Raw genomic sequence first — 20943 nt, forward strand, 5'->3', positions numbered from 1 at the left:
GAGTCTAGTGCGTATTACCGTTTCTACCCAAACCCAATATACAATGATGTAAACCCATACTAGCCGAAACAAATAGTGATCACACACACATATCTCTGTAAATATATGCGTGTTAGATACAACTAAATCAAACCAGAAGGCCATAAAGAGTATGTAAGGCATTCCAGTAGCTGGGGGTTGTCTCTCTCCTCACAGCTCTGTGCTGCGACTCAAGAGCTCCCTTTCACATGTAAACAAACAGACCGGCTAATCTGGGGGGCTGCAGCCCGGAGCCTGTGGTGCAAGGACTGCAGGAGTTATATTTCCACTAACTTTCCCAGAACTGGCCACAGCTGATCCTCAAACCCCCGAAACATCCTGCACCTCTCATTGCTAAGCAGTACTGCTGCCAGAGTCGTGGGATCACTATGATAAATATTTAGAGAGGCCATGGATTCCAGCACAGAGAAAATATATTACAGATAGACTCATTGTTGATGAATACAGTTACACCAACCTCAACTACACTGAGCTCTGCATTAGGGGAAGACCTATAAAGAGAATCAGACTCCAGGCTATGGTTAAATCAGCCAGGCAGACACCTCTTGGTTTGTAAGCATAACGATCACACTGTTCATTGGTTATAAATGCACCCTTTAGTTTTTGTATTTTATTCTTAATTGTCAGCTGTCAAACTTGCTGTGCTGCAGCACAACTGGTGTTCTAGGAACGGTTTCTTGACCTGATTTCTCTCCAATATTATGATTGACTAACACAAATACATTGCATAGAACATTTGTGAAAAAGATATGGTGGCGTTGGTGGGAATTTCAAACAACATGAACATCATCATGGAAATCCTAAAGGCCTGTGGTACGCAGCTCACTAATAGAGATTCAGTGACCAGTAAGACCAGTAAGACGCCCTAGCTTTAGGGAAGACTTATTAGAGCAACAAACTCTTTTTCCAGACTAAATGAAGACCATCTAAATTAGTGAGATGCAGTTCCTCTCCAGTGTACAGGTTATCTGGTGCAAATTAATTAAAATGCTATACAAGTAGAATTGAATTCAAAGTTACTTGACGTGCCATCTTATAATACCAAAGTTTTTCAGGATGAATTCTGCAGAACATGTAAGCATGGAACTTTATCTGGTCATGCCTCATTATGTAAGTTGTAAGCCAACCAGAAAATCTAGTATTAATATAAAGTTTGCAGGTGAAAGACTAGGAATCCAATGGGATTCCTTCATGGCAAAAAGCTGCACATGATAGTTTCCCCTTGGTCAAGTTATGAGAATCGGCCATGTGGGTCTGTAGTTCTTTTATCAGGCAATCAGGCAATGCAAACATATAGAATGACCTTAATGAGGCCATTGTGCTACAGGCAGCATGGAGCCTGGAGCATAAGGGGGTGGGGGCAACAGTTACACTGTAATTCACTCTCAGAAACCAGACATTTCTCTTAACTTGTGAAACACTGCCAGCAGAATCAGTACACATGTTTTTTTCCTTTTTAACCTGTGCCGCTTTTCTCAAAACAGCACAGGGAACACAGAATGAACTACCCATATCCAAAGAACCTGTCTGATCATGTCCGATCAGTCCAGTCACAACCCCAGTAGTTTCAGCAGTGTCCTGTAAGTCAATTGTAATCTTCCTTGAATGCCTCTACTGAAGCCACCTGCCTTAAGTCCTGTCAGGTGAAAGTGGAGAGAACTGAAAATACAGAGTGCCTCAGGTCAACCCAGAGGAGTCTTTAAAGCAGCTATAAGTGCAGGTTGACACTAAATTCCACAAGAGCTTTCTCCACGCGGCTGGGGAACAGAGGGAGCATTGAGCACAGGAGTGGGAGGAGGGGGAAGAGGAACTGTCGATGTGGATGGTGATGAGTATTACTACCTGGACTTGGGTTTGCCCAGTGCAGTGCTGGCTGTGCCTGATCTATTACAGATCATTTCTCCTGCCCTAAATTATTTTGTCAGTTTAGATAGAAAAAGTTTATCTGATTATTTTTAAAAGAAAAGTTACATGCTCTTATGGTTCTTAAGGCATTGTTGGCAGCTAAACTACAGATTTCCTTATTCCTCTTATTTCCAAAAGCAAGAAAGCTTCATAGGAAATCCTAAAGTGCTAAAAACCCAGCATTGGAAAAGAATCATTCTACAACAGTATGTTAACTGTATTTAATATTTTCATCCAATGTAATGTCTTTTTATTTTTTTTAGAAGATATTCACATGTAATTCAATTCAATTTTATTTATACATCACCATACCACAACAACCGTAGTAGAAGATTTATATTTCACACACATTGATTTATATTGCAATGTGTACAATTATGTGAGCGAAAATCACATGTCACATTTCTGAATAAATGCCCAAAAACAGTTATACTCGTTTACTTGGATTAATTGTGAGCTTTCTGAAAAATCTGTATAAATTGTGGTTGCCTGTCAGTGGTGTTGAACCCCATTTGCCCAGCCACTAACCAAGCCACTGTCAAAGTTCTTGTCTTAACATCACAATGTCACAGTGTGTGTCCCAGGGTTCTGATGTTCTGGCGGCTGGCTTTTGCCCTCTGATAGGGTCAAATTATGGCAAATTGGTCCTGGGTGAGAGACCAGACAAAGAGCAATTTAGAAGACCCTTATAAGCGTAAGATCAAGATTTTATGTAGTTGTGTCCTGTGCCCTGTTTTTGACTAAACTGTTGCTTTGATGCCACTTTATTGCTTGTTTTTCTGATACAATTTCATAATTTCACACAGATGGAAGCTTATTTGTCTGGAAGACAGCTGCATTACTTACCAGACACCAAATATAAGCTATTGTCTTATAAATACCTTACTTTATTTGATAGTTTTCATCCAACCATTGTCATTTCGGATCCTGTTCCCTCCCAACTAAAATCTTGTCTTTATATCCTTATTATCTGGCCCTAGCAGATCATAAGCTAGGGTACTCTGAGTGACAATTCCAAACTTGGATAAATGGGTCAGGTGAGGGTATCTGGTGTAAAATCTTTTGACATATGTGGTATTTATGAAGTATATGAATCTAGAAAGTTGTATATTTGGCTAATCCCTGAAGCTTCTTAGATTGTTTATTAGGTTTTATTCAATATAACCTTTAAGTGATCACATAAAGGTTTAATTAAGGTTGAAAATCTCGTTTTCAAGGCTGTCAACTACCAAAGAGAGCAGCAAATACTATTTTATCCATAAAAATCAAAAATAAAATAAATATGTTTGTCTTATTCTACAAATGAGTCAACACAATTAAAGCATTTTGAGTAGTCAGCAAGATTTTAATCCGAATGTGGGGAAATAAACAGTTGTAAAGTAGCACTACTTGTCAGTCAATTATCCAATTCTTTTTTATCCTTTCTGTCTATCCTTTCTATTTGGTTTTGTTTTAGTTCTACAGCATTTGGTATGACCACCTTTATTCTTTAACACAGCCTCATCTCACTTGGGCAAGCTTTCTTGTAAATATTTTGTAGTAGTCTTCAGGAATAGTTCTTCAGGTTTCTTCAAGGATGCCCCAAAACTTCTGCTCCTTTTTTATTCTATCATTCTTTTCTCAGTCGAGGTGATCCCGCATTCAGTAATGTGGAAGCCCGGGTTCTGGTCAGGCCAATCCATGACTGACAGTGTTCTACAGGTTTTTTTTTTTTATCCAGGTGGGCTTTTACTGGCAGGGTTTTGGATCACTGACATGAGCTATAAAACATTTTATAGTCCTATAAAATCCTTAAATTTTCTAAAAAATCAACAGTGCGCCTTATGTGTGAATTCTGGTTGTGCTTATTGACGTTGAACTGATATTATGTAGTACACGGCGCTCAAAAGTCTGTCAAAAAATGTTTTAGTACAACTTTGGTAAGCTACGAAGCTGCACCACTTGACGGATTGTTGGAGCATTACGGCTACCGTAGTCAGGAGTCTCGCAGAGTAATCTGGGTCCAAACTCCACTTAAGGTCCCAAAGTCAAACAAACACGGTGGCATCACTGAGAGTTAAAAACTGTCTAAATTATTTCATTTTTAATAAAATGATCAGCATTGCCACTTTACCAGGTATAACAATTAAGTTTAACATCCAGGCATCCATGAAAACAGAATTTATTACATTTAACGGAGTTAGAAGTTAGCAGGAAGTTAGCTCGCTAGTTTCCACCTAAACATCATATAGCATGATGTTTAGGTGAGAGATTTGTGAAAAATTAAAACGTACAGCTCTGCTATCACTTCCAACATAACTGAAGACAGAAAACTAAACAGCAGTGACTTTTGTAGGGTTACTGAAGTTAGACTAGCTGGTATATAATGTTGTGCTACGTGATCGCTAGTGACACAGCTATGTTAGCATAACATAAACACAGTGAAGCTGGAGGATGAACGCTAACTTTTATCCACTCGGTAAAAGTTAACGTGAGGGTTCCCAATGGTGTGGGACAAATGCAATTGCATGGCAGGATGCTGTAAACAGACCAAACTTCAGTCAGGAGAACAACTGAGATAATCCATCCACAATACGAGGTTAGTCATTAATATACTGCAACAACATGGGAATAGAGCAGCTGCGAGAGAATTCAACATTAATGAATCAATGGTACGGAAGTGGAGGAACAAGAAGAATGAGTTGAGTAAAGTTTGACATATCTGACTGTTTTGTTTTGCTTAATGCATCTTATAATTCGGTGCGCCTTATGGTTCGAAAAATATGGTAGTGCAAAAATATTGTTTTACACCTGTCAAACAGTTCTATTGTTGGCACTTTACATACAATTGACTAAATAAATGGGAACAAATTATATGTTTCGCAACAGTGCTTTTTATATGCTCGAATGATTCATAAGTGAGTATGTTGTGGCGAATCCACTTAGCCAAAAAAATGGATCAGACATCAATTGTAGAAACGATAGTCTTTATATAAGGCTTCAAAAAGGGGAATGTACAACAAATAAACTGCTCGACATCAGAGCAACATATAATGGCTTCCCGAAAACGTTCTTCTTGCTAGCTAAAAACCCAGAGTAACTTTCGTCTACCACAAAGGATTCTGGGAAATGCAGTTTTCTAATGAAAATACCTGTTAAATGCTCCCCTTTAGCAGAACATTTAATCTATAATTAACAGCTCTCACTAAACATGTGACTAACACTTAAATCACTTACAAAATATCCAAAATGCTGTTATCAAACAATAAACTGCAATAAAGTTACAACAGAGTATAAAAGTGCTTTGAAAACTATAAAAAAAGAGAATTCTTCTTAAAATGATGAAGCACAAGAACTGGAATGAAAGACTTTAAAAGACCTTCAAAAAGCCTGGAGAACTAATAATCTAGACCAGGGGTGTTCAACTCCAGGCCTCAAGGGCCAGTGTCCTGCAGGTTTTAAATATCACCCTGGGTCACCACACCTGAATCAAATGATTAGTTCATTACATCTGGGGAACTACAAGACAAGTTGAGGAGGTAATTTAGCTATTTAAATCAGCTGTGTTGGATCAAGGACACATCTAAAACCTGCAGGACAACAGCCCTTGAGGCCTGGAGTTGGACACCGCTGCTCTAGACCACTTTAAAAATGTAAAAGAAACCCTGGCTCCTTGGAAGAAAAAGTCTGAAGCCAAGCATTTAGAAAAGTCTGAAGCCAGAGGTACTTGGCTGGAGTTGACCACAGTATTTAGTTAGTTTAGCTAATTTTTCCATGTTTAATTTGAGAAGTCATAAATATATCTGTATGTACATGACAGTAAATAAGGTTCCCCTTAGTCTTGTCAATTAAACAAACCACTGTTGTGTGGGATTGAATGCTGGTTAACTGTTGTTTTCTTGAGGGAAAGAAGTGTCTCTAAGAATGGCTTATACTGGCTCTATCAGTGAATTCTCAGCATGCTGTTACACCCCTGCCTTGTCAAAAGTCATGCCAGGGGCCACGTTCCTCCTCTTCATCACTCTAGTGTGAATCTCCCTGAGTGTATTTATCATGAAGCCTTCATCTCTTTCAGTGTCTGCCAAAAGCTGAAGTTGGAGCTAACCTCAAAGTGAGCCAGAGCTCTGGCTGCCTGCTGTAGTGTATGAGGTGGTTTGCGTACCTTGGGCTCTGGTTTCCCCGTCATTTTCTTGAGCAACTCGTGGAGGTGTGGCCAGTTGCCCTGGGAGTACCAGCCGGGTTTGTCCAGCGATGGCAGACCTTCGCTCTCCTCCACATCGTTCACTGCACAAGTAAAAATGGGTAATATAAAACAGTCGCAGCAGTTTGACCAACAAGCCAGCTGCTGCAGGAGCAGACACCCCAGCAAAACCTCCAGTAATCCAGGACAAAACCACACAACTCAGTGGCAGAGGTACAGCATCATTTGTGCAGGAAAACAAAGAGTAAATCTCAGTGTTTGTGAAAAAACAGAACAGAGAAGTACAAATAGCATCTTATCCTCAGCTCTAATTTGTCTTTTAAATTACTATATGATTCTTTACTAGGTCTTCAGAATCATTCAACCTTTTAACCCTCTGAGTTGATCATAGGTTGTAAATCTAACCCCAACACGACCCTCACCCTCTATTTCAAAGTCCAAAATTGACTTTTTTGAAAAAAGTTGGAATAATTATTTTCTTATTTTCCCAATTGCCAAAATTTGGGAGAGCATTCTAATAAAAATCATGCAACCATGAAAAATGACATATTCTGATAGCCCAGGCTAAGAATTTGAATTTGGGTTGTGACTGATGAGGATGTGGACCTCAGAGGGTTAAATTACAGTGCTATTAATCGGGCTAGATTTGCATCTCTTCAAATGTAATTTTCTCTTTTTTGACATACCAAAATGTTAGGCTTAACCATGGATAAGCCCTAAACCTGAACTATACGGCCACAATTCATGTAAGAACATACAAATTTCATAACGCACAGACCTGACTGTGAGCTCTTTGGTCTATATTTTTGTTCTGTTTTGAGAACTACTGAATACATAGCTAATATTTCACGGATTTCCAGATATGCCAGTTGTTAGTGTTGCAACAATGTACATTTATGTGTAGGCAAACACAACACTCAAAGGTTTCGCTTCTGCTAGTGGATACTGATCCTGAACCAAACTGTGTTCTACGAACTCTAAAATGCCTACTATTGTGGGGCGGACAAACAAATAGGATGGACTTCTTCCAAGAGTTACAAGAACGATGAAAGGTCTAAATTTTCTTGCAGCTTAGGGTAGTTTAATTTGTTTTGGCACACAACCCTGCACCACAGTTGTCGCCTATCTAAAAAACACAACATTCATTAGTTTTATCAGACATTGTTGGAGACACAATATGTCTTTTAAGAGACAGCTTGAAAATGTTCAAATAAATAATGACAAAGATGTTCATGTATAGGTAAAAAAAATGACAATCGAAATGGTAGAAAACCTCTGATGTTTCTGTTTGGTTTAGTTTGGTAACTTGATTCCAAGTATTCCATGACTCTACAAAGACGTGAGCTGCTGTTGATAGAAACTTCTATCAACAGATAGAAGCTGCTGTTGATAGAAGTTCCAATCGGAACTTGCACCGATTGTGCAAGTTCCGATTGGAACTTGCACAATCGGTGGCTGACTAAATACTTTTTTGCCTCACTGTATATATATATATATATATATATATACATACATACATACATACATGTATATATATATATATATATATATATACAGTGGGGCAAAAAAGTATTTAGTCAGCCACCGATTGTGCAAGTTCCCCCACTTAAAATGATGACAGAGGTCAGTAATTTGCACCAGAGGTACACTTCAACTGTGAGAGACAGAATGTGAAAAAAAAATCCATGAATTCACATGGTAGGATTTGTAAAGAATTTATTCGTAAATCAGGGTGGAAAATAAGTATTTGGTCACCTCAAACAAGGAAAATCCCTGGCTCTCACAGACCTGTAACGTCTTCTGTAAGAAGCTTTTCTGTCCCCCACTCGTTACCTGTATGAATGGCACCTGTTTGACCTCATCATCTGTATAAAAGACACCTGTCCACAGCCTCAACCAGTCAGACTCCAAACTCCGCCATGGCCAAGACCAAAGAGCTTTCGAAGGACACCAGGAAAAGAATTGTAGACCTGCACCAGACTGGGAAGAGTGAATCTAAAATAGGCAAGCAGCTTGGTGTGAAAAAATCAACTGTGGGAGCAATCGTCAGAAAATGGAAGACATACAAGACCACTGATAATCTCCCTCGATCTGGGGCTCCACGCAAGATCTCATCCCGTGGGGTCAAAATGATCATGAGAACGGTGAGCAAAGATCCCAGAACCACACGGGGGGACCTGGTGAATGACCTGCAGAGAGCTGGGACCAAAGTAACAAAGGTCACCATCAGTAACACACTACAACGGCAGGGAATCAAATCCCGCAGTGCCAGACGTGTTCCGCTGCTGAAGCCAGTGCATGTCCAGGCCCGTCTGAAGTTTGCCAGAGAGCACATGGATGATTCAGCAGAGGATTGGGAGAATGTCATGTGGTCAGATGAAACCAAAGTAGAACTTTTTGGTATAAACTCAACTCGTCGTGTTTGGAGGAAGAAGAATACTGAGTTGCATCCCAAGAACACCATACCTACTGTGAAGCATGGGGGTGGAAACATCATGCTATGGGGCTGTTTTTCTGCCAAGGGGACAGGACGACTGATCCGTGTTAAGGACAGAATGAATGGGGCCAAGTATCGTGAGATTTTGAGCCAAAACCTCCTTCCATCAGTGAGAACTTTGAAGATGAAACGAGGCTGGGTCTTCCAACATGACAATGATCCAAAACACACCGCCCGGGCAACAAAGGAGTGGCTCCGTAAGAAGCATTTGAAAGTCCTGGAGTGGCCTAGCCAGTCTCCAGACCTCAACCCCATAGAAAATCTGTGGCGGGAGTTGAAAGTCCGTGTTGCTCGGCGACAGCCCCAAAACATCACTGCTCTTGAGAAGATCTGCATGGAGGAATGGGCCAAAATACCAGCTACTGTGTGTGCAAACCTGGTAAAGACCTATAGTAAACGTTTGACCTCTGTTATTGCCAACAAAGGTTATGTTACAAAGTATTGAGTTGTATTTTTGTTATTGACCAAATACTTATTTTCCACCCTGATTTACGAATAAATTCTTTACAAATCCTACCATGTGAATTCATGGATTTTTTTTTCACATTCTGTCTCTCACAGTTGAAGTGTACCTCTGGTGCAAATTACTGACCTCTGTCATCATTTTAAGTGGGGGAACTTGCACAATCGGTGGCTGACTAAATACTTTTTTGCCCCACTGTATATATATATATATAAAAAAACACCTAGCACGCCCCTGCGGGCGGTTTATCCTTCAAGCTCGGGTCCTCTACCAGAGGCCTGGGAGCTTGAGGGTCCTGCGCAGTATCTTAGTTGTTCCCAGGACTGCACTCTTCTAGACAGAGATCTCCGATGTTATTCCCGGGATCTGCTGGAGCCACTCGCCTAGCTTGGGAGTCACCGCACCTAGTGCTCCGATTACCACGGGGACCACCGTTACCTTCACCCTCCACATCCTCTCGAGCTCTTCTCTGAGCCCTTGGTATTTCTCCAGCTTCTCGTGTTCCTTCTTCCTGATATTGCTGTCATTCGGAACCGCTACATCGATCACTACGGCCGTCTTCTTCTGTTTGTCTACCACCACTATGTCCGGTTGGTTAGCCACCACCATTTTGTCCGTCTGTATCTGGAAGTCCCACAGGATCTTAGCTCGGTCATTCTCCACCATCCTTGGGGGCATTTCCCATTTTGACCTCGGGACTTCCAGGTTATACTCGGCACAGATGTTCCTGTACACTATGCCGGCCACTTGGTTATGGCGTTCCATGTATGCCTTGCCTGCTAGCATCTTGCACCCTGCTGTTATGTGCTGGATTGGGGCATCTCTGGGGCATCTTTACACAGCCTGCACCTGGGGTCTTGCCTGGTGTGATAGACCCCAGCCTCTATGGATCTTGTACTCAGAGCTTGTTCTTGTGCTGCCATGATTAGTGCCTCTGTGCTATCTTTCAGTCCAGCTTTGTCCAGCCACTGGTAGGATATCAGCCACCTCCTCTATCTGCCGGTGGTACATACCGTGCAGGGGCCTGTCCTTCCATGATGGTTCCTCGTCTCCCTCCTCTTTCTTGGGTTTCTGCTGCCTGAGGTATTCACTGAGCACGCTGTCAGTTGGGGCCATCTTCGTGATGTATTCTTGGATGTTCGTTGTCTCATCCTGGACTGTGGTGCTGACACTCACCAGTCCCCGGCCCCCTTCCTTCCGCTTAGCGTATAGCCTCAGGGTGCTGGACTTGGGGTGAAACCCTCCATGCATGGTAAGGAGCTTTCTTGTATTTATGTCAGTGGCTTCTATCTCCTCCTTTGGCCAGCCTATTACCCCAGCAGGGTACCTGATCACGGGCAGGGCGTACGTGTTGATGGCCCGGATCTTGTTCTTACCGTTCAACTGACTCCTCAGGACTTGCCTGACCCTCTGCAGGTACTTGGTGGTTGCAGCTTTCCTAGCGGCCTCTTCATGGTTCCCATTCGCCTGCGGGATCCCCAGGTACTTGTAACTGTCCTCTATGTCTGCAATGTTGCCTTCTGGTAGTTCAATCCCCTCAGTTCTGACTACCTTCCCTCTCTTTGTTACCATCCGACTACACTTCTCCAGCCCGAACGACATTCCAATGTCATTGCTGTATAGCCTGGTAGTGTGGATCAGTGAATCGATGTCTCGTTCACTCTTGGCATACAGCTTGATGTCATCCATGTACAGGAGGTGGCTGACAACTGCTCCGTTCCGTAGTCGGTATCCGTAGCCAGTCTTGTTAATGATCTCACTGAGGGGGTTCAGGCCTATGCAGAACAGCAGTGGGGACAGAGCATCTCCTTGGTAGATCACCATCAAGATCGCACTTGATGGTGATTTGTGCTATGGGCTTGGAGTTGGCCTCTAGTGTTGTACGCCACATCCCCATTGAGTTCCTGATGAAGGCTCTTAGGGTCCCATTGATCTTGTACAATTCTAGGCATTCCAGTATCCAGCTGTGGGGCATTGAGTCGTAGGCCTTCTTGTAATCAATCCAGGCAGTGCACAGGTTGGTCAGTCTGGTCTTGCAGTCTCGGCTGACTGTTCTGTCTACCAGTAGCTGGTGTTTTGCGCCTCTGGTATTCTTGCCAATTCCTTTCTGTGTCCCGCTCATGTATTGACCCATGTGCCTGTTCATCTTAGCCGATATGATGCCTGACAGGAGCTTCCATGTAGTACTGAGGCAGGTTATTGGTCGGTAGTTGGAGGGGACTGGTCCCTTCTTGGGGTCCTTGGGGATCAGGACCGTCCGACCTTCGGTTAGCCATTCCGGGTGTCCCTCGTTAACTAGCAGCTGGTTCATTTGTGCTGCCAGACGCTCATGGAGTGCAGTCAGCTTCTTTAGCCAGTAGGCGTGAACCATGTCGGGCCCTGGTGCTGTCCAACTCTTCATACTGGAGACCCTTTCTTGGATATCTGCCACTGTGATGGTTACTGGACCCTGTTCAGGGAGGTCGCTATGGTCTGCCCTCAGATCCACTAGCCACTGAGCTTTGCCGTTATGGGTTGCGTCCTTCTCCCATATGCTCTTCCAGTATTGCTCCGTCTCCAGCCTTGGTGTGTGGAGAACAGCTGGTTTATTCTCCTGCCTTCTATCTCTCTGGTGTACCTCCTCAAGCGGCTGGCCAAGGCTGTGAGTCTTTGCTTGGCAGTTTCCAAGGCCTCAGGTATGGACAGCTTGCTGTATTTCTTATGCACCTTCTTTGTCGCACCTTTCTGCAACTCCGTTAGTTGGCTAACCTCCCTCCGTGCTACTTTGATCTTGCCCTCTAGCCTCCTTCTCCATGGAGGGTACTGCCCATTGTGGCTGTTCAACTTGTAGCGGCAAAAGAATTTCTGTGGCTGCAATATGACAAGCTAAATAACCAGGGCTGCACATAAGTGGTCCGCAGGTGCGCATTCGCTGTCAAAATGGCCCCTGCCCTGTACACTGTCTCCTGTCGGTGGCGCTGTCACTTGGTGTTCGCTCGCTCTGTGGTATAGTATCACTTCCTGTTCCTGCTCAAACACAGTGGTGTTCTGAGTAGCTTATTTGCTTAGCAGTTTAATTAACAACTTTTAAATACATTCTTTTTTCATAGTATAATCTTCACGTGCTTCATCCGAAGCACACTTTCTGTGTACTCACTACCTAATTTATAGCCAAAGTATTCACTCACTGTCTCTGTACTGTTTCGCTAGCTTAGCTCGTAGCCGACTCGTTAGCACCATGGCTACTTCACCTGTCCCTCCTGCACTTTCTTGCTCATTGTGTCAGATGTTTAGTTACTCCTCGGCCTCCTTTAGCAGTAATGATATCTGTAACAAATGTAGCATATTTGCAGCTCTGGAGGCCAGGATTACTGAACTGGAGACTCGGCTCCGCACCCTTCATTCACCCTTAGCTAGCCAGGCCCCTGTAGCTGGTGCAGCCGAAGATAGCGTAGGCCCCGCTAGCTGTTCCCCGGCAGATCCCAAGCAGCTGCGGAAAGAGGGCGCCTGGGTAACGGTGAGGAGGAAGCATAGTCCTAAACAGAAGCCCCAGGTACACCACCAACCCGTTCAGTTGTCTAACCGTTTTTCCCCACTCGGTGACACACCCGCTGGGGGTCAAACTCTGGTAATTGGTGATTCTGTTCTCAGACATGTGAAGCTAGAGACACCGGCAACCATAGTCAATTGTCTTCCAGGGGCCAGAGCAGGCGACATTGAAGGAAATTTAAAACTGCTGGCTAAGGGTAAACGTAAATTCAGTAAAATCATAATTCACGTCGGCAGTAATGACACCCGGTTACGCCAATCGGAGGTCACTAAAATCAATATTGAATCGGTGTGCAACTTTGCCAAAACAATGTCGGACTCTGTAGTTTTCTCTGGTCCCCTCCCCAATCAGACCAGGAGTGACATGTTTAGCCACATGTTCTCCTTAAATTGCTGGCTGTCTGAGTGGTGTCCCAGAAATGATGTGGGCTTCATAGATAATTGGCAAACCTTCTGGAGGAAACCTGGTCTTGTTAGGAGAGATGGCATCCATCCCACTTTGGATGGAGCAGCTCTCATTTCTAGAAATATGGACAAATTTATTAAACCCCTCAAAATATGTCTATCCAGAGTTGGGACCAGGAAGCAGAGTTGCAGTCTTACACGCCTCTCTGCAACTTCTCTCCTCCTGCTACCCCCCCAAAAACCCATCTCCATAGAGACTGTGTCAGCTTCCAAAAAGACAAAAAACAAACTAAAAACCAGCAACAAACAACTTAAACATTTACAAAGAAAGAACAATACAGTATCCACATCTGAACCAAAGAGTAAAACAGTGAAATGTGGATTATTAAATATTAGGTCTCTCTCCTCCAAGTCTCTGTTAGTACATGACTTAATAATTGATCAACAAATTGATTTACTCTGCCTTACAGAAACCTGGTTGCAGCAGGATGATTATGTTAGTTTAAATGAATCAACACCCCCGAGTCATTCTAACTACCAGAAATCTCGAAGCACAGGTCGAGGGGGCGGTGTGGCAGCAATTTTTCACACCAGTCTATTAACTAATGAAAGACCAAGACAGACTTTTAATTCATTTGAAAGCCTGATGCTTAACATTGTCCACCCCAGCTGTGAAACTCAGAAACCAGTCTTACTTGTTATCATCTATCGTCCACCTGGGCCTTACACAGAGTTTCTGTCTGATTTCTCAGACTTTATATCTAATTTAGTTCTGAGCTCAGATAAAATAATTATTGTGGGTGATTTTAACATCCATGTAGATGCTAAAAATGACAGCCTCAACATGGCATTTAATCTGTTGTTAGACTCAATTGGTTTCTCTCAAAATGTAAAAGAACCCACCCACCACTTTAATCACACTCTAGATCTTGTTTTAACATATGGCATAGAAACTGAACATTTAACAGTGTTTCCTGAAAACCCTCTCCTGTCTGATCATTTCTTGATAACATTTACATTTACAATAATTGATTACGCAGCAGTGGAGAGTGGACTTTATCATGGGAGATGTCGTTCTGAAAGCGCTGTAACTAAGTTTAAGAATATAATCCAGCCACTGTTATCATCGTCAATGCCCTGTACCAACACAGAGCAGAGCAGCTATCTGAACGCTACCCCAACAGAGGTCGATTATCTTGTTAATAATTTCACCTCCTCACTACGTACGACTCTGGATACTGTAGCTCCAGTGAAAACTAAGGTCTCTAATCAGAAGTACCTGACCCCGTGGTATAATTCTCAAACACGTACCCTAAAGCAGATGACTCGTAATCTGGAGAGGAAATGGCATGTCACAAATTTAGAGGATCATCATTTAGCCTGGAGAAATAGTTTGTTGCTTTATAAGAAAGCCCTCCGCAAAGCCAGAACAGCTTACTACTCATCACTGATTGAAGAAAATAAGAACAACCCCAGGTTTCTCTTCAGCACTGTAGCCAGGCTGACAAAAAGTCAGAGCTCTGTTGAGCCAACCATCCCTTTAACGTTAACTAGTGATGACTTCATGAACTTCTTCACAAATAAAATTTTTATCATTAGAGAAAAAATTACCAATAATCATCCCACAGATGTAATATTATCTACAGCTACTCTTAGTACCATTGATGTTAAGTTAGACTCTTTTTCTCCAATCGATCTTTCTGAGTTAACTTCAATAATTACTTCCTCCAAACCATCAACGTGTCTTTTAGACCCCGTTCCTACAAAACTGCTCAAAGAAGTCCTGCCATTGATTAATTCTTCGATCTTATATATGATCAACCTATCTCTAATAATCGGCTATGTACCACAGGCCTACAAGGTGGCTGTAGTTAAACCTTTACTCAAAAAGCCATCTCTAGACCCAGCAGTCTTAGCTAATTATAGGCCAATCTCCAACCTTCCTTTCATATCAAAAATCCTTGAAAGAGTAGTTGTCAAACAGCTAACAGATCATCTGCAGAGGAATGGTTTATTTGAAGAGTTTCAGTCAGGTTTCAGAGTTCATCACAGCACAGAAACAGCTTTAGTGAAGGTTACAAATGATCTTCTTATGGCCTCTGACAGTGGTCTCATCTCTGTGCTTGTCCTTCTTGACCTTAGTGCAGCATTCGATACTGTTGACCATAATATTCTATTAGAGCGATTAGAACATGCTGTAGGTATTACAGGTATTGCACTGCAGTGGTTTGTATCATATCTATCTAATAGACTTTGTGGATAATAGACCAATAGACTAATAGACCAATAGACTAATAGACCAATTTGTGCATGTAAATGGAGAGTCCTCTTCACACACTGAGGTTAATTATGGAGTTCCACAGGGTTCGGTGCTAGGACCAATTCTGTTTACATTATACATGCTTCCCCTAGGCAGCATCATTAGAAGACATAGCATACATTTTCACTGCTATGCAGATGACACCCAGCTCTATCTGTCCATGAAGCCAGATAACACACACCAATTAGTTAAACTGCAGGAATGTCTTAAAGACATAAAGACTTGGATGGCCACTAACTTTCTGCTTCTTAACTCAGATAAAACTGAGGTCATTGTACTCGGCGCTGAAAAGCTTAGAAATATGGTATCTAACCAGATTCTTACTCTGGATGGCATTACCTTGGCCTCCAGTAACACTGTGAGGAACCTTGGAGTCATTTTTGACCAGGATATGTCCTTCAACGCACATATTAAACAAATATGTAAGACTGCGTTCTTCCATTTGCGCAACATCTCTAAAATTAGAAATATCCTGTCTCAGAGTGACGCTGAAAAACTAGTTCATGCATTTATTACTTCCAGGCTGGACTACTGCAATTCATTATTATCAGGATGTCCAAAAAACTCACTGAAAAGCCTTCAGCTAATCCAAAATGCTGCAGCAAGAGTACTGACAGGGACTAGAAAGAGAGAGCATATTTCTCCTGTATTAGTTTCTCTTCATTGGCTTCCTGTTAAATCCAGAATTGAATTCAAAATCCTGCTCCTCACATACAAGGTCTTAAATAATCAGGCCCCATCTTATCTTAATGACCTTGTAGTACCATATCACCCTATTAGAGCACTTCGCTCGCGCTCTGCAGGCCTACTTGTTGTTCCTAGAGTATTTAAAAGTAGAATGGGAGGGAGAGCCTTCAGTTTTCAGGCCCCTCTTCTGTGGAACCAGCTTCCAGTTTGGATTCGGGAGACAGACACTATCTCTACTTTTAAGATTAGGCTTAAAACTTTCCTTTTTGCTAAAGCATATAGTTAGGGCTGGACCAGGTGACCCTGAATCCTCCCTTAGTTATGCTGCAATAGATGTAGGCTGCCGGGGGATACCCATGATGCATTGAGTTTTTCCTTTCCAGTCACCTTTCTCGCTCACTATGTGTTAATAGACCTCTCTGTATTGAATCGTATCTGTTATTAACCTCTGTCTCTCTTCCACAGCATGTCTTTTATCCTGTCTTCCTTCTCTCACCCCAACCGGTCGCAGCAGATGGCCGCCCCTCCCTGAGCCTGGTTCTGCTGGAGGTTTCTTCCTGTTAAAAGGGAGTTTTTCCTTCCCACTGTCGCCAAAGTGCTTGCTCATAGGGGGTCATATGATTGTTGGGTTTTTCTCTGTATCTATGAAGCGCCTTGAGGCGACTTTTGTTGTGATTTGGCGCTATATAAATAAAATTGAATTGAATTGAATTGAATTGAAAATAAAAAACGCACACAAGATAAGAAGTTGCAACGCGTGTTTGCATACATCAGATTTTCTGGAGGAGGACAGACATTTGCTTAGAACTCTTAAAGATGTCGAAGAAGCTCCTTTAAGCAATTACTTTGGTGTTCCTCCACCTCCAAAGAAATGTCAGAAGGAGTCCGAACCACAAAAGAAGCGCGTATTCTCGGAAAAGTGGTTGCAGGAGGTGAACTGGATTCAAACAAATGATGAACGGACAGAGATGTGGTGCAGAATGTGCCATGAAAATTTAATAAATGACAAATTAATAAAAAGGCATGAACATTTTTCTTGTATCGAAAAAATATCGAACCGTGACACCAAAGTATCGAACCGAACCAAACCATGAATTTTGTGTATCGTTGCACCCCTAATATATATATATATATATATATATATATATATATATATATATATATATATATACATACATATATATATATATACATTTATACATACATATATATATATATACACATATATACATTTATATATATATGTATATATATAAATGTATATATGTGTATATATATATATATGTATGTATAAATGTATATATATATATGTATGTATATATATATATATATATATATATATATATATATATATATATATATATATACATACATATACACACACATTTGGAGTAATATGAGTAATATGAATGAATGAAAGTTCTTTGCTAGGCTGATTTGGATCCCCAAGCCTTATGTTTGACACCTCTGCTCTAACAGTATGTGTGCCTCTCTAAATGATGTCCTATTTACTTCCTTGGAGGATAGTTAAAGCTAACATAAGGATCTAAATAGTTGGGTAATGGAGAGATTTCAATTTTTTAAATAAATCTGCTATCATGTCAAAACTTGGCCGACTTTGTGAAAATGCAAACGTGCAAAAAGAAAACTTTCTGAAGCTGCTGTATACTGTATGACTGTTTAACTTTCTGCAGTAAGCCTCCTTAGTCAATCTAAACAATGGCAAACGCTCGCTCCCTGTCGGAATTTACAGACTCCTCTCTGTGAAGCAGGATAGATGGCTCACTGCATCTAAAACCCAGCAGCAGCATAATGATAAAAGGAGTCCTTCACCCTCTGTGATAAAAAAGACAGTGTTCCACAGAGCAAGTTCAAACTCAGGTTAAATATGCTAGAAACATTTTGACAGCAGAGAAAAAACAGTAAGACGAGGGATGAGCACCTGAACATCTGGGAATCCTCATGCACACGTGTATACTCAGCTGCAAGGACACTTGGCTATGAGAGTGATGGGGTCATGTGGTTTGGATTCAGAGCAGTGCAAATGGTGCAGCTGAGATAAGCAGCAGCTCTTAAGAAGTCCTGTTTCTGTAACACCAGTTTTTTCTTTCAGGCTTTTTAGTGTTTCATAATGTGACACTTTCAGTTTCATGTTCATTTATCCTGTCATAGTCAAGCCTAGATGGATCTTCATGGATAGAAAAACAGAGGACTTGCATTAAGGTACACTCAAGAAAAGAAGGCCAGATAACAAAACATCTAAAAGAAACTGACGAATTTGAACAGATAAAACTATCCTGTCCCAGAATGACAGGCACTTTACACTACATTCAGTCATTCACCCATAGGTGATGCCAAGCTACATTGTAGCCACAGTGGTGCACTGACAGAGGCAAGGCTGCTGGACAGTGGCGCCACCGGGCCCTCTGACCACCACCAGTAGGCAACGGGTGAAGTGTCTTGCCCAAGGACACAATGACCGAGACTATCCGAGCCGGGGCTCGAACCAGCAACCTTCCGATTACAAGACGAACTGCTAACTCTTGAGCCACGATTGCCCCTATAGATGGATTACTGGTCCCACTTTTATATCTACAGTAGTAACAACCTCACCAATATAATACTAGACTCAAAGGGATAATTTGCTGACATAATGAGCCAGCATTGGCAGAAAATTGTGCTGTCACTGTCACACTGACAGTAACTCAGCTGCTGGGCCATCTACAAGTACACCATCCAGGTGCTTGTAGAGTACTTTTATGTAGTGTTACCTAATCTGCAGATGATGAGGGAGTAAATGCAATTTGTGAATCTGAATGTCTTCAGAATATAGAAGGAAGAAGATATAACAGCTTCACACAGAAAAGCTATTAAATGAACAGAACAAAAGTGGACGTTGTTCTTAAACCAATCATTTACGAGCTGATGATCAGCTCTGTGCGATCACCTTCATGACAATGAATTGAGCTTGCTTGGTGGGTCTTCAACCATCAGCTCTAGTGTAATAAATTTTAAGTGTTCTAAATAAACTTTTGGCCAATAAAAATGAGAATATGTCAAGAGTGCAGAACCAGAAGCAACAATTTCAGTTAAAAAAAAAAAAAAGAAAGAATAGAGGCCAGATGCCAATGCTACTTCTGCCAGCGTGGCAAAGCTAAGGGCGAGGGAGAGAATATTTCAGTGAGTGGATCATCCCGTCTTCACACATAATGCATCCCCAGTGTTCTTGCTGGCAGCCAGATAATCCAGACATGGGGAGCATACCAGGAAACTACCCCTGTCCCAGGACACACCTTCACCACCAGCATCTAGGAGCAGATGTCTGGGGTTGGGTGGGGCAGGTAGGAGAAGCTACATGGAAGCTGCAGATAGTGCTGTCAATAACAGAACGCACAGCTGTTTATAATATTCAGATTAAATGTAAAATCTGTGGTGGTTATAGCTGGAGTAAGCTCTCATTCCCATCAATAGACTACTAAAGTAATAAAAGCCTGTTGTAAATGGTGTGGGGTTACAACAGTCGATGTCAGAAAGAACTCCACCATCTGGTTGTCTCCGGGTACTCTGGCTTCCTCCCACAGTCCAAACATAAGCAATTATTGGGGTTAGCTTAATTAATATTTCTACATTGTCCATAGGTGTGACTGTGAGTGTGAATGCTTGTCTGTCTCTGTGTGATAGACTGCCGACCTGTCCAGGGTGTACGCCGCCTCTCGCCTTAGGAATGTGTTTACTGAGGTCACAAGTGAGCAAAGGAGGTGAAGGCTCCCTTGCCCTTTAGTTTTGGTGACTAGCCAAGCTTGATATTCTTGGCTGATAAACTTGCATTCCACCCTCTTTTTTTCAATTAAGGACACTTTCATAATGTAGAATCCAAAACCAGTGGGTTTGTCCATCCTTTAAACACTCTCAATTGCAAACTAAACATGAGCCAGTGTAGTTTGACCTGTTTTAGTCAAATCATCCACAGGGAATGGTCTGGAGGGGCTTTTTACATCTGTAATTAAGCTTTGGCTTAAACTGAAAACATCCAGAAACCACACCCAATAAGTTGGTGTTAATAACCACTAACGTACACTCTTATATGTCCTGAAACATTCATATTACAGAGGTCAGCTACAGTAAACTTACACAACACCATTCCTTAAAAAGTATTACCAGATCATTGGACTCAAAGTGATTCCAGTTTGCTGTTTAATGTGGCAAAGCCAATATATTCAATTGCAGACATGCAGCAGTAATTACACAATATGACAAACACGTACAAGATAATTGCAAAAAGATGTTTTGTTTTTGTTTAATTAAAAGTACTTTTTATGTGATGGTTAACAACATTTTGAAACCTCCAGTCAGTGCAAAATTTATATATTTGAGCCTTTTCTACAGATATTTTTAAGCCTTAAATAACTGAGAAATGGGTGTGGTGATCTTTTACTTACCAAGGGTTCTAAAGGGCCTCTGCTGGGGCACCAAGGAGAAGAATCCTGGCTTAAGGGCATTTGTGATAATGATGTCAAATAGTTCCTCAAAGTCCTTCCTGTAACAGCCAGAGAAAACTCTTTAGACTCGACAACTTGTGGAAAGCATCCAAGTACACAAGTGCACACAGTGAGGCTGAATGAGCCTAAACCAGGGGTCAGCAACCTGCGGCTCCCGAGCTGCATGCGGCTCTTTAGTCCTTTTAGTGCGGCTCTGCATGGTTTGGGAAAATAAATTATTTTTTTAAGTAATTAGCTGAAGTGTATTTTATTTATGTTAGTTCTTTTTTAACTTGTAGTTCTAAATTGGAAGATTATTGTGATACTGAAATATAAATATAAAATTATATTCTATTATTTTTTGATCGCTCAAAATAAGCGTCACACTTGCGGAAGCCGGTATACCCGCCAAAACGCTGTGCATTTATCAAGACTTTCAAC

At 41.7% G+C, this 20943-nt stretch overlaps 1 protein-coding gene across 1 annotated transcript in view; it reads right to left on the minus strand.

Moving 5' to 3' along the window:
• nt5dc1 (5'-nucleotidase domain containing 1) overlaps nt 1-20943 on the minus strand; it is a 76426-nt gene that overhangs the window by 10760 nt on the left and 44723 nt on the right. Inside the window, exons 8-9 of the mRNA XM_085132182.1 lie at nt 20464-20561; nt 6086-6207 (exon numbers count right to left, since the gene is read on the minus strand). Of these exons, the coding sequence (XP_084988308.1) occupies nt 6086-6207; nt 20464-20561 (220 nt within the window). The remainder of the gene's footprint in view (nt 1-6085; nt 6208-20463; nt 20562-20943) is intronic.

Source organism: Neolamprologus multifasciatus, chromosome 15 (genome assembly GCF_963576455.1).
Source record: "Neolamprologus multifasciatus chromosome 15, fNeoMul1.2, whole genome shotgun sequence".
Lineage (NCBI taxonomy): Eukaryota > Metazoa > Chordata > Actinopteri > Cichliformes > Cichlidae > Neolamprologus > Neolamprologus multifasciatus.